The sequence below is a fragment of the Pipistrellus kuhlii genome, unplaced genomic scaffold (assembly GCF_014108245.1).
Source record: "Pipistrellus kuhlii isolate mPipKuh1 unplaced genomic scaffold, mPipKuh1.p scaffold_m20_p_3, whole genome shotgun sequence".
Taxonomy (NCBI): Eukaryota; Metazoa; Chordata; class Mammalia; order Chiroptera; family Vespertilionidae; genus Pipistrellus; species Pipistrellus kuhlii.
In genome coordinates, this window is record NW_023425529.1 from 167107042 (window position 1) to 167121463 (window position 14422).

Below are 14422 nucleotides of genomic sequence, written 5' to 3' on the forward strand. Positions count from 1 at the left end.
CTTGAAACCTATATGCAATAAAAGACTGATCATTTTTATTACATAGAAAAGTTTTTTAATATTCTACATGGAAAGAAACATCAAAAAACAAGGTCAAAAGGTAATTCACAGACTGAGAGAAAATATATCAGAGATAAAGAGTTAATATCCTTAACTTATTATAAAGTACTCTTAAACAATGAAGGGGAAAGATTAAAAACCCAATAAAAGGGGATTGCCGGGGAGAGGTCAATAGGGGGAAAAGGAGATTTATGTAATACTTTAAACAATAAAAATTTTAAATTAAAAAAACAAAAATAAAAACCTGGCCAAAGATATGAACAGATAATTGGTAGAGGAGGATATAAAAATGCCCTTACATATACGAAAGACTTTTCAATCTCACTAATGATAAAGGAAGAATTCATGAGTCTGTGCTGATATAAGGAAAAATTCTTTCTTACAGTAGAAAGCATTGATGAATATAGAAGCACTGAAGAAATTAGGAAATCACAATTTTAACAACTATTATTATAACAACTGATTCAGGCAAATACTAAACACTAAAACTAGTGGGTAAAATTTTGAGAAGTAACAGGATATCTGTATAGTCTCAAAGTATCAACCCTAATATTAATTAAAGAGATACAAACTAACTTTACAGAGGAGAAACATGGCAGAAAACTCCTTAACCAAATGATAAATGTTAACACTGTCAATAATTGGGCTACTAGCAGCATATGCTTACTGATTTGATACACTGAGAACCACTCAGAATCTATTCAGTGGTATTCCTGTCAGTAGTACATAACCTGAATCTAATCATGAGTTAACATCAAACAAAGTCAATTGGCAGGACATTCTACAAAAAGTCAGACCACAAATGTTGGACAAGGAGAGAGAAGTATTTCCAGATTAAAGGAAACTAAAGAAACATGACTACTGAATGAAGCACATGAAGTATTTTCTTTCATTTTTGTATAGCTGTTGATATGAACAAGACTGACTCTATCTTTGTGACCTTGACTTCTTGTTTAAGTTTTTCATGCTGTGAACTCGGACTAACCTCACTAGTTTCAGCCAGTATACCAAAGCCTTATAGTTAATTACTATTTGTGTTCTTTAAAACTTTACTATATAACCATAGAAATCCTTGGGCCAGAATGGCATGGCAACAAAGATAAATATCAAACTAGGTGCTGGCATCAATTGTAAGCAAACATCCATCATAAGCCCATCAAGAAGTATGGTTTCTGGCACATACTGCATTCTTTGTCTCTTTGTCTCATCAATCATTAGTACTTTAACTATACCATTTAAAAATTTACTGTAAACTTTTCCCTTTTCTGGTAAGGGAAACTAGCTGCACAGACTGTGGGGTTATCTTCCTTTCTATCCTATCCCTGTAAGTAACTTATTCTAGAATAATTTCAGTTATATTATGGAGTTGCCTGCCTCAATTTTCGGCCTCAAAATACTTTTTTGCTTTGGTGGCCACTATACCTTCACTCCACCATCAGACAGCCATAAAGAACATTATTGGGATAGTAGATGAAAGGAGAGAGAGAGAGAGAGAGAGAGAGAGAGAGAGAGAGAGAGAGAGAGAGAGAGAGAGAGAGAGGAAGGAAGGAAGGAAGGAAGGAAGGAAGGAAGGAAGGAAGGAAGGAAGGAAGGAAGGAAGGAAGGAAGGAAGGAAGGAAGGAAGGAAGGAAGAGCCTACTAGCCACAAGAATTCAGTAAGCCTTGGGCAGCCGATATATCTTTAGAGGACACAAAGAGCATCAATTAGTTGGGAGAATTAATTAAAAGGCTTTCCTAGAGGATAGAACCAAGATGGTAGCATAGGTAATCACCTATACTTGCTGCCTCTCACAGCCACATCAAAACCACAACTAAACAGCAGAACAATTGCCACCCAGAACTGCAGGAAAGCTGGCTGAGTAGAAGTCCACAACTAGAGAGCTGAAGAAAGCGCAGTGAGGCTGGTAAGAGGTGCAGAGGTGGGGGAAGTGCTGGCACCTGGATGTGCTGCTCTTTTAATTGGGAGGGAGATATAAGCTCCCACTTGCTCTGAACTCCTGTTTTGAGCAAGATTCTGGTGGACCCAGGCACATACGGAGAGAAACTAGACTGTCTGGCATCAGGACAGGAACACAAGGGCAGCTTACTCTTAGAGGTGCTCGCAGCAATCATGGTCCCTGCACAGGAGCACTGGATGCAGAGAACCTGGGACTTCTCTGGTTCAGGGCAGCCATTGCTGTTTGCTCCACCCTGGTGATTCTTAGAGACCCTGCCCGACCCAATTTACAGTCCCACCCAAGCTGTGTGCATTGGCTTTTGCATATGAATGGCGTGTCCTTTCACCTAAAACAAACTGCAGCTGGGTCAGAGAGCCCCAGAGATTCCAAAAGAAGGCCCACTACCTGGCAGCAGCAGAGGCCTTGCTTCACAGCTGGGCATTGTCTGGGCACTTCCAAACCCCATACAAAGATGAGGAATCTGCAGATGTCTCTGTAGCTCCTGCTGGGCAGCCCCAGACAGTGGCTGACCTTGCACCTCCTTGGAGATCCAAGAGCCAGTGTACTCAGTGGTCAGAGTGAGACCATGCCAAATTACAAATCTTCACATCCATAAGAGATACACTCAAGGGGCAGACTCAGTGAGCACCAAAGCCCTACTGAAGCAAGTCCTACTCCATAAGGGTGTCTCCTGCACAACAGTTCTTCCAGTGTAGGCACAGCTGGTCATCACAGCCAATTGGCCTGGAGATCAATTCCTCCCAGTGATAACAACAGCAATCAAGAGTTAACTATAATAAGACTATGCAAACAGCCTACAAAGGGGTGTACCTCAGGTAAGTGGGGACGCTGAGCCACTGGGCCCTATAGGACACCTACCACATAAGGCCACTCTATCAACTCAAGGAGATTTAGCAGCTACCCAGTACATAGAAACAATCACGGGAAGCAGCCAAAAATATGGAGACAAAGAAACAAGTCACAAATGAAAGAAATGGATAAAAGCAAACTACTGAATATAGAGTTCAAAACCAAGGTTATAAGTTTACTCAAGAATCTTCTAGAAACCTCTAAGAAACTTAGTGAGACCCTCAAGGATATGTAAAAGGATTAATTAGAAATTAAGCATACACTGACTGAAATAAAGAATAATATACAGAGATCCAACAGTAGACTAAAGGATCCCAAGAATCAAGTCAAAGATTTGAAATTCAAAGAAGCAAAAAACACCCAACCATTAAAAAAAAAAAGAAAAAGAAAAAGAAATCCAAAAATATGAAGATAGTATAAGGAGCCAGTGGGACAACTTTAAGCGAACCAACATCCAAATTATGGGGGTGCCAGAGAAGAGAGAGAGAGCAACATGTTGAAAACCTATTTGAAGAAATGACAGAAAACTCCCCCTACCTGATAAAAGAAATAGACTTACAAGTCCTATAAGTGCAGAGAACCCCAAACAAAAGGAATCTAAAGAGTACCACACCAAGGGCAAAAGACAAAGAGAGAATCTTAAAAGCAGCAAGAGAAAAAAGTTACCTATAAGGGAGTACCCATATGACTATCAACTGATTTCTCAATAGAAACTATGCAGGCCAGAAAAGAGTGGCAAGAAATATACAAAGTGATGAATAGCAAGAACCTACACCAAGATTGCTCTACCCAGCAAATCTATCATTCAGAATTGAAGGTCAGATAAAGAGCTTCACAGACAAGAAAAAACTGAAGGAGTTCATCAATACCAAACCAGTATTATATGAAATGCTTAAGGGTATTCTCTAAGAAGAGGAAGAAAAGGGTAAAGATAAAAATTATGAACAACAAAGTGACAACAAATACATATCTATCAATAAGTGAATCTAAAAATCAAGTCAATAAAAAATCTGATGAACAGAATAAACTGGTGAATGTAATTAGGGGAATAGAAAGGGAGTGAACTGACAATTATCAGGGGCAAGAGGGTATGAGAGGTGTGGGAAGAGATTGGACAAAAATCTTATACCTATGAAAGAAGACAATGGGGGTGGGAGGTAAGGACATGGGGTAAGGTGGGAACTAGGTGGAGGGGAGGTGTTGGGGGAAAAAGAGGAACAACTGTAATAACTTGAATAATAAAGATTTATTCAATAAATAAATAAATATAAATAAAAGGCTTTCCTAATGCATTTGCAAGGGACTCTAAAGTATAGTAATTTGGAGTTTTATTTCACACAGCAATCCATATAAACTGGTTATTAAAACTTTGTTTCTTTGTGAAAAATTGCCTTGTGGAAGACATGATGATGAAAACCACATAAAAAGCTTTACAAATTACTTTAATATTAAATAACAGAATCATAAAGGAAAGCATATAAATTTCTCAGTGTAAATTAATTGCATTTTATGGACAAAAGTATATATCATTATGATATTTGCCAATCTAGCCATATGCAAAAAAAAAAAAAAGTACTAAAGTATTAATTGGTGTCTGAAATCTGTCACACTTTCATCTGTCTACAATCTAAATATATAAAAGCTTAAGTGACCATTAAGATTAGTCGCTATGATGTGCACTGACCACCAGGGGGCAGATGCTCAATGCAGGAGCTTCCCCTTGGTGGTCAGTGCATTCCTGAAGCAGGAGCACTGTTCAGCCAGAAGCTGGGCTCACAGCTGGCAAGAGTAGCTGCGGCAGCAGGAGCTTCTCCTGCCTCCACAGTAGTGCTATGGAGCAGCAGCAGGCACAGCAGGGCCAGACTGAGCAGGAGCAGCATAGCACCCATGCCAGGATTCTTGTCCCAGCATTACAAAGAGGTGCAGCAATCTGGGGAAAGGAGCTGCATGTAGATTCAATAAAAAGTCCAAAGATTAAAGATAGTTTTGAAAGGCATTGGGAACCAGAAGAGCTTCAGCTAAAGGAGCTAAAGACTATCCCTTGACACAGGATCCCATGCTTTTTATTAACACAATTTGTCCTAAGGCAAGGTGGAGATAATATACTTCAAAGGGTAGGGCTTCAAGGGTAGGGTTTACAGAAGCATGAGCCTACATCAAATGTTTGGCCAACAGGAGGCAATAACATGGAGATTAAGATACCCTGAGCTGTCTGGTAGCAAGCAATCAGGTTTGGTGCAAGTGCTGTTTAGCCATTCCAACAGGTCATCACATTATGTGACTCAGCCCTTGTTGAGTCTAAGTTTCATCAACCTTTTGAATCAACTCTTGTAATTATGACATGTTGGAATTGGATCCTGGCACACCTGGGCTCCTGCTGCTCCCCGATCCCTGCCGCTTCACTCACTACTATATCCCTTAAAGCAGGCGTCTTCAAACTTTTTAAAGTGGGGGCCAGATCACGGTCCCTCAGAGAGCTGGAGGGCCGGACTATATGAACTACTAATTCCTACTGTAACACCTCGGCTGCGCTCACTGCCCAAAAAACCTGGCGGGCCGGATCAGACTCCTCTGCGGGCCGCATGTGGCCCACGGGCCATAGTTTGAAGACGCCTGCCTTAAAGGATGTCAGATTGCTGGTTCTGCCTGCGGGGATCCGGTGAAACTGGCAGTCTGACATCCCCTGGGGGGGTCCTGGATTGGGAGAGAGCACAGCCCAGGCTGAGGGACCCCAGTGGTGCATGAATCCATGCACCAAGCCTCTAGTATCCAATCACCAAGAAATAAATGAAAAACTCCATCTGTTTTAGTTTGTATTTTTCAGACATCCAGGAAAGCACTTTAAGATAACATTGTTACATAAATTTCTAACTGAAATCTATTTTTAGCAGTTTTAAGTATATATACTTTCAATAATAACAGAGTAATATTTATTAAGTTAAAAAATGTCAAAAATGACTTTTTCTAAGAATCTCACAAATATTAACTCAGTAAAGCCTCCTAATAACAATTATGAAGTTGTAATTATTATTCCCATTTTTTTTAAGGTGAGGATACTGAGGCACAAAAATGTCAAAGTAACTTGACCAGCAAATAAATGATAGAGCCAAGATTTGAATCCAAAGAAATCTCTAAAAAAAAAAAAAAAAATCCTTTTGAGATTACTAGTTTTGTCAAATGGCATAAATTATGTGGTCTTTGGCCTCATGACATAGCAATCTTTGGATCGATGATTGGATACATGAATGGATGGGTAGATGATTTCTAATCTGATTTATGCTATCATGTAAATTTAAGCTCCTCTACTAATTTGCTACTAAACAATGATAAACAGAACACTAAGATAAAAAAAAAATCAGAAAAGGATAGGGCTAAGTCAGCATCTCCTTTTTTTAAAGCACTCATTAATTAAAAATAATTTAATTAATTAAAGACTAATTACTCTAAAATAAAGTGTTTGCCTTCTATTTATCTGAAGAGTGCTGCAAAAATGCATAACTAACAAAAAAAAATTCAAGCTAGCAAAATGTTACAAAGCTCAGGGGGGAAATAATACATGTTTAATGAGAACAAAGACTTCTTGTGAAAACTATTGCAAAAGAAAAAAAATATACAATATCTAACTGCCAAAAAGCATTGTAAAACATGCTCCCCAAATAAAACTAGCAATGTTTATGCTCTACTTAAGTAACACATAAAACCAAATCAACATCTGCCAATTTTTTTTAAGTATTCCTCACCAGTTCTGTCCTTAGAAATACTCTGTTCTCTGATGTAAAAGGGATCACACCTCTTTAGGAAAGAATTGTTTCAGTGAAAAACTAAAACATATAACAACAGCAAATCAGTGTTTGTTCTTACTATTAATGGCAAATCAAACCAAAATTACTAATGGTTTAATAAAAGAGTAAGATGTGCCTGGAAATGGTAAATTTCAGGGGGAAAAAATATTTCAAACTATATCAAACTTTCCCCTTCCCTAATCGGTAAGAATTATCATTAGTAGAAGGTTATTCTTCTGATTTTTAAAAACAAACACTTGACTCTGAGTACCTGGAGAGCGGTAAGGTCCAATTTACTCTCGCTATATAAATGCACCCACTACCCCACCACTTTCAGGAAAGCATGTATTATAGTGTCAAGTTATGAGATGTAACAGTCCTGATATTTAAACAGAAGTCCTTTTAAAATTATAACTGTTTGAAATTCTGCTACAGGATCAAGAATAAAATATATTACCTGTATATCAGGACGGTCAGAGATCAGAGCCCCTTCCTTGTTATAGGTATAAACTACAAAATCTCTGGGCAAAAGGTCCCTGGAAGAGGAATAAAACCATTTAAAATCATTTATGTATTTGCAACTAAGAACACAACTCATCCGACATTATTTATAGAAGAGATGATTTTTTATTTTTATTTAAAGGAGCTGCCATAAAACTAAAATGGACTTGCATCTGAAACCATGTGCATCACTTCCTCATAGAGACTATTAAGCTGCAAGTTTGTTCTAATGGTCATAAAATGCTAGTTACAAAGTAATAATAATAACACAAATGTCCTTAAATTTTCTGATACATCTCACAAGAAAAGTGTAAATTAGGTTATATAGTACATCTAGAAGGAAAATAAGTGCTTTTACTCTTTTCTGAAAGTCCTTTATAAACACTCATTGTCTTCACCTCCTAAGAAGAAAATGTGTCTGTTGTTGGAAGAAACAAGTATTTCTGATTCCTAAAGCTTCCCTGCATGTGTTATAGTAATAGTAATAAGGATAAATACAATACTGAATAAGTATTAAAGTGTGGAATTCAAGTATGATATCTGAAAGTATGGAATGTAATTAAACAAACTGATAAGTACTCCTTGCGTGACCTGTATGTAGGAAATAGATAAAGTGATCTGTACCCCATATATAAGACCAGATAGCAAGGCTCCTGGGACCTGCTGATAAGACACACTGAAGACACATCTGAGCACTGAAGACACATAAAAAGAGCAAGCTCCACAGCAGATCAGAGATGTTCCTTCTGCTCCTCCACAGGGGGTTGCCCTCCACTTCCCCTGCCTGCACCAGTCAAAGCTCTGCCCGAACCCTGAGCAGCAGACTGTGAGCCGTCATGAGAGGCCTCAACTCAAGCCAAGCTGCAGCTGCAAAGTCCTCCGTGAACCGTGTGTGTGTGTGTGTGTGTGTGTGTGTGTGTGTGTCTGTCTGTCTGTCTGTCAGTGCTGATCCCCGGGTGGTCTGCCTAGGATTCTGGAACCCACCGGGACTCTGGTAAATAAACCGTGAGTGATTCGTGCATTGCATGTTTGTCTCCTGTGTAATTTATGCTTGGTGGAATTATTAAGTATCTAGGGTCATACGTGTCAGATTTCTGGCTGAGGCACCCTAGATCACCTGTGCATACGTCCCTTATGGAATTATTGGGACAATTGGCATAGTTGGCTGTATTCGGTAGCGTAAACCACATGTGGAAAGAGAGGGTTCTCTTTGCCAAAGAAAAATATTCAGAGATGCTTGATAAAGATGACAAGGCAGCCCTAACCGGTTTGGCTCAGTAGATGGGAGCGTCAGCCTGCAGACTGAAGGGTCCCAGGTTCGATTCCAGTCAAGGGCATGTACCTTGGTTGAGGGTACATCCCCAGTAGGGGGTGTGCAAGAGGCAGCTAATCTATGTTTTTCTCTCATTGATGTTTCTAACTCTCTATCCATCTCCCTCTCTGAAAAAAAAAAAAAAAAAAAAAGTCAATGAAATATATATTTTTTTAAATAAAGATGATAAGTCAGACTTGTATTTGGGAATACCATGATAGGTACAGGGACCACTGACAGTGGGCAAGAAGGAATTTATGGCTAAGGAGCTGAATGAGGGTCAGTATAAAGAAAATTACTAAGAGAAAACATCAAAGGGTGAGGAAGGCTCTGGTTAACCTAGCCTAACAGATTCTTATTGTAGACTGAGCAGGTTGATCAGGTATCATGTGAGGTGGTGGAGGATAAGGAACCTGTTCAGACATTCAGTGTGACCAGTTAACAAGGGGAGATAGGGATTTTGCTAAAGCTGGATTTCATAAGAAAGGGCCTAGGAGAAAGTTCAGAAGCCTGACTAAAGTTTGGTCAAGCAAAGACTGTCATTTGCAACAGAATTGGAGTAGCTCTGTTATCAACCCCTTCTTATCTCCACCATTTAGGGGCCAGTCAGGAATGCAAAGTGCAAGCTAGTGGTTTATAAAGCACCATTCTAAACTCCCCTGGAGGCATCCAGGGCCTGCTTATCTATGTTGTTTAGAGATGTTTTAACCTTACAGCCTGACTTGAAATATGTGACCAGAGTAGTATAAAAGATCCTACTTGACCCTTATTTTGTGAGAATTAAATAAATAATACACTTAAAAGTACCTGGACAAAAAAATAAATAAATAAAATAAAAAATTAAAAAATAAAAGTACCTGGACATAGTAAATGTCCAATAAATGTTAATGTCTATCAACTATAGTAGAAGGCTTCAGAAAGCTTCTCTGTCTGAAAATATCTGTCACTGCCTAAAATTCTGTCAGGGAGACTCAGACCTTTTGACTCAGCCTCTTTTTCTAAGACAAAAAGTGTTACTCAAACTTGCAGATGCATATAAATCATCTGGAAAACTGGTTAAAACAGATTGCAATGGCACCTCCAAAAATTCTGATTCATTGTAATATTTGACCTCAGAATTTGCATTTCTAACACACTCCCAGGGCTGCTGCTGGTTCCAAGACAACACTCCGAGCAGCTCTTCCTTAGACAGAAACACTTCACATCCCCACTCACAAGTTAGTACAAATGTGTGTACTAGGTGGCTTTTCCTGGGATCCCTCACTAAAGATATTGGAAGTTTTGCCAAATAAGAAAAGGAGAGGGGACAAGACAGGCCACAGGAAAGTGGACGGGTCAACACAGAAAGAAAGCTGGCATTTCAAAAGGCAGCTGAAGAAGACAGATAATCAAAGTGGGATCGGGTAAAAACATGCCAAAATAAGGAGAAAAGGTTAAAATGGGGAGGTGAGAGAATACTGTTATGGACTGAATGTTTGTACTCCTACTTCCCAAAACTCCCAGTGTGGCTGTGTTTGGAGATGAGGCCAAACACTAGGAGGTAATATAGTAAAATGAGGTCAAAAGTATGAAGCCAACAGGATTAGTATCCTTATAAGAAGAAATACCAGAGAGCCTGTGCCTTCCCATACCCGCACCCCCACATACACACACACTAAGGAGAGGCCACGGAGCACACAGAGAGAAGTTGTCCATTTGCAACCTTCATTGAGGGGCCCCGCCAACCACCAACCCTGCTGGCACCTTGATCTTGGACTTCCAGTCCCAGAACTGTGGCAGATAACTGTTTGTGTTAAGTCTGTGGTATTTTGTAATGGCAGCTCAAGCAGACTGATACAACTACTAAAGACTTCTTTACCCCTACTCAGTTGTTCCTTGGTTTGATAACAACTAAAAAGTTCTCTTCTTAAATACAACTTTCTCTTACTTTTGACTTTATTTTCCCTTATTCTAATGTCAATGGAAATATAAAATAGTATGATTTTTTTCAAACTTCTGCTTTTATCATTGTTTTTATCAATCCACTAAACAACATCTAACAGAAAAGAAACCTATATACTTTTTTTTTTTAATTACTGAAAAGCCAAAACAAATAAATTTCTTACTTGTTCCTTTCCAAGTGAATAATATGCTCTTTTCCTTCAGCTTGAATGACATAAGATACCTAAAGGCACAAGAACAATAAAACACCATCTTATAAATTACTTTCAAAAATAGGTATTTATAAGACACTGGAAACTTCATCCTCAATGAAAATAATTGACTGAAATTATTTTACAGAAAAACCTTATGCCTGCTCAAATAATAAAAAATCATCTGACCATATCTGCCTTCCTGATCACAAGCTACCTGTGCAGTATTAGTATGAAGATAAAACTTACTTTTGAGTAAAACATTCCCAATATGAAATATATGCATTTAACATACTACTATTCTCTAGTGCCCATGAAAACACAATATGAGAAATATCTTACTTCTCACAAACTAAGAGAGAGGTAACTTATTATTATTTCAACAAGATCACTATAACCATCATCAGTCAGTTCAGGGTTAGAAATCTATGTAATCAACTTCCTATCCTGGTTCAAAAATGTATTTAACTATTTCATTTATTTAACTGTTACAAGTTGAACATTCTGTCTTTAAAAGAAATTACCAAGGATCAATATGTCCTTTTTACTAGAATAACATCCAATAAACATCAGTGCCATATGTATAGTTCTGTACTAATCTTTGGCCAATATTTACTCACTGCTGAAAATAACACCTTTGTCTTAAAATTCAACAACAATGTAAATATATACATATTTCTCAAGAGATAATTTACCTGTTTTGAATAGGGCCTACGGGCTTCTCTTCGTTCTCTAGTTAATCTCCAAGGAGTTATAATTTCATAAGAAGAGAGATGTGAGGTCTGTTGAAAGCCTACAGAATAGAAAGTAATAATTACATGGTACTAAAATATAATAGAATTCAAACGCTGAATGTTCAAATCAGAAAACCCATTTGACATTTCCATATGATTTTTTTCAAACTTCTGCTTTTATTATTGTTTTTATCAATCCACTAAACAACATCTAACAGAAAAGAAACCTATATACTTTTTTTTTTTTTTATCAATATATATATTAAAGGCCCGGTGCACAAACTCGTGCACAGGTGGGGTCTCTTGGCCTGACCAGCAACTGAGGCCTATGGAGGGACCAGCTGGCCTGGGGGAGGAGCCGCAGGAGGTTGGCTGTGGTAGTGCACTAACCACAAGGGGGCAGCTCCTGCATTGAGCACCTGCCCCCTGGTGGTCAGTGTGCATCATAGTGACTGATCATCTGGTCATTCTGGTGGTTCAGTCATAACAGTCGCTTAGGCTTTCATATATATAATTAGTTGTACATGAAAATAGCAATATATTAGATACTAGAGGCCCAGTGCACAAATTCATGCACCAGTTGGGTCCTTCAGCCTAGCCTGCAGGATAGGGCTGAAAATGGCTCTCCAACATGCTCCAAAGGGTGCCGGGCTGTATGGGGTGACCAGGTTGGCAGGGGGGTTAGTGAAGGACAACCAAACAACTGAACAGCAGGCTGTGTGAGGTGACCAGGCCGGCAGGGAGCAGGGGGGGGGGGGGGTGTAGTGAGGGGCAACCAGGCCAGCGGGAAGGGAGGAGTTGGGGGTGACTAGGGCAGCAGGGGGGCAGTTAGGGCAACCAGGCTGGTGGGGGAAGGGAGGGGAGAAAGAGGGGACAGTGAGGAGTGACCAGGCCAGCAGGGTAGGGGGGGTGAGTTGGGGGTGACCAGGCCGGTGGGGGGGAAGGGACAGTGAGGGGCAACCAGGCCAATAAGGAGGTGAGGGACGATCAAACAACTGAACAACAAGCAGGCTGTGTGGGGCAATCAGGTCAGCAGTGGGGGCAGTTGGCAGCAACCAGGCTGGCAGAGGAGGGCAGTGAGGGGCAACCAGGCCATCAGAGGAGGACAATGAGGGGCAACCAGGCCAGCGGGGGCAAGGGGCAATGAGGGATGACAGGCAAGCAGGGAGGGCCTTGAGGAGCGACTAGGCTGGCAAGGGGGAAGTTGGGGGTGACCAGGTCAGCAGAGGGGGGGCAGTTAGAGGTGATCAGGCCAGAAGGCAGATGAGCAGTTAGTAGCCAGTGGTCCCAGATTGTGAGAGGGATGTCCAACTCCCAGTTTAAGATACAGTATAAATAGGAAAACATAATCGGACATCCCCCGAGGGATCACGGGTTGGAGAGGGTTCATGCTGGCGTGAGACACCCCCCCCCCCCCCCGCCGCCATGCACAAATTTTGTGCCCAAGGCCTCTAGTCCTATATAATAAAAGCCTAATATGCTAAGTGTTTGACCTTCTGTCCGACCATTCGATCAGTTACTATGACATACACTGGTCTGGGGAAGTCACTCCAACTGGTAGATTAGCTTGAGGTCTGGCCAATCAGGACTGGGTGAGACAAACTGGACATGCCCTGGAGTCCTCCTACAGTACCTCCCTGACCGGTCAACCTTTCACAGTCCCTCCCTGGATAGCTGGCCCAAATTGGCCCCAATTGGGACTAGGCGAGACAGTGCCAATTGGCCCCAATAAGGACTGAAAAAAATGGGCCAGACACACCCTGGAGGCCTCCCATGGTCCCTCCCTGGCCCTGATCATGCACTGGTGGTGACCCCTGGCCTGACTTGCACCCTCTCACAATCCAGGACCCTTTGGGGGGATGTCTGAAAGCTGTTTTCAGCCTGATCCCCGCAGGCCAGGCCAAGGGACCACACCAGCGCACGAATCTTTATAATGCTACTGGCCTGGTGCACAGATTCATGCACATTGAAAGGAAATCAATCAGAAGGTGGCTGGTGGGGCAAAATTGGGTGAGACAGGCCGGATACGCCCTGAACCAACCTCCAACAGTCCCTCCCCAGCCAGCTGCACCTGGAGTGGAGCCAGATTCAAAGAGCATCTGCAGAGAAAGTGGGGTCCCTCCGGCAGGTGGGGTTTCTTGGCCTGGCTTGTGGAGATAGGGCCAAAACAGGCAGTTTGACAGCCCCCAGTGAGGTCCCAGAGTGTAAGAGGACACTCTACAAAGTTGCTGTCGCTGGGCAGCTCCTGTGTTGAGGGCCTGCCCCCTGGTGGTCAGTGCGCATCGGATCTACAGGCTGGTCTGCCAGTCACTTAGCCTTTCATATATATATATATATATATATATATATATATATATATATGGACTAGAGGCTAGTGCATGAAAATTCATGCACTGCGGGGGGGGGGGGGGGGGTCCCCTCAGCCCAGCCTGCTCCCTCTCACAGACCAGGAGCTCTCAGGGGTAGGAGGAGACCCAGTGATCAGGGCAAGGTGACACCCCCATCACACCTCTGCTGCTGCCACTGCTGGCAGCACAAGCCTCGGCCGGCTCTGGTTACCCAAGCCTCGGGCAGCCCTGGATGGCTGGGCAGCTGCCATCTGAGGCTTGCCTGCACCTCAGGCCAGCCCTAGGCAGCTGGGCAGCAGCCATCTGAGGCTTGCCTGTGCCTCGAGCTCACCCTGGGTGGCTGGGCAGCTGCCATCCAAGACTTGCCTGCACCTTGGGCATCGGGTGGGCAGCTGACATCTGAGGCTTACCTGCCCCTCAGGTGTCAGCCCTGGGAGGCTGGGGGCCTAGAGCAAGTCTGGCCACACTGTGCGCCTGCTGCCCGCCCTGCCCCAGCAGCGGGGCTGAAGGACTGGGCACCATCTTTGTCATAGTGTGATGGCCAATTTGCATATTCTTTCCTTATTAGATAGGATAGTATATTACCCTAATTAAATGTGACTGCAAGTCATTACATAAAAACACCAGAAACAGACTAAAATAAAATGCTCACAAAAACAACCACAGGCTAACCTAAGGCATATTGATGCCTTGTAATAATCAGGTTATGATAAAATATTCAGATGTTTTGAGTTTTCAATTAGGAA

At 41.6% G+C, this 14422-nt stretch overlaps 1 protein-coding gene across 5 annotated transcripts in view; it reads right to left on the minus strand.

The window, feature by feature from the left end:
- The window catches only part of ADAM9 (ADAM metallopeptidase domain 9), a 98304-nt gene that overhangs the window by 75349 nt on the left and 8533 nt on the right, over positions 1-14422 (minus strand). For all 5 annotated transcript variants that reach the window (XR_006742999.1, XR_006743000.1, XM_036455202.2 and 2 more), the window contains exons 2-4: positions 11290-11387; positions 10568-10626; positions 7107-7185 (exon numbers count right to left, since the gene is read on the minus strand). Coding sequence is in view for 3 of the 5 variants with exons in the window: in XM_036455202.2 (XP_036311095.1) it covers positions 7107-7185; positions 10568-10626; positions 11290-11387 (236 nt within the window). In the remaining 2 variants the exon portion in view is untranslated. The remainder of the gene's footprint in view (positions 1-7106; positions 7186-10567; positions 10627-11289; positions 11388-14422) is intronic.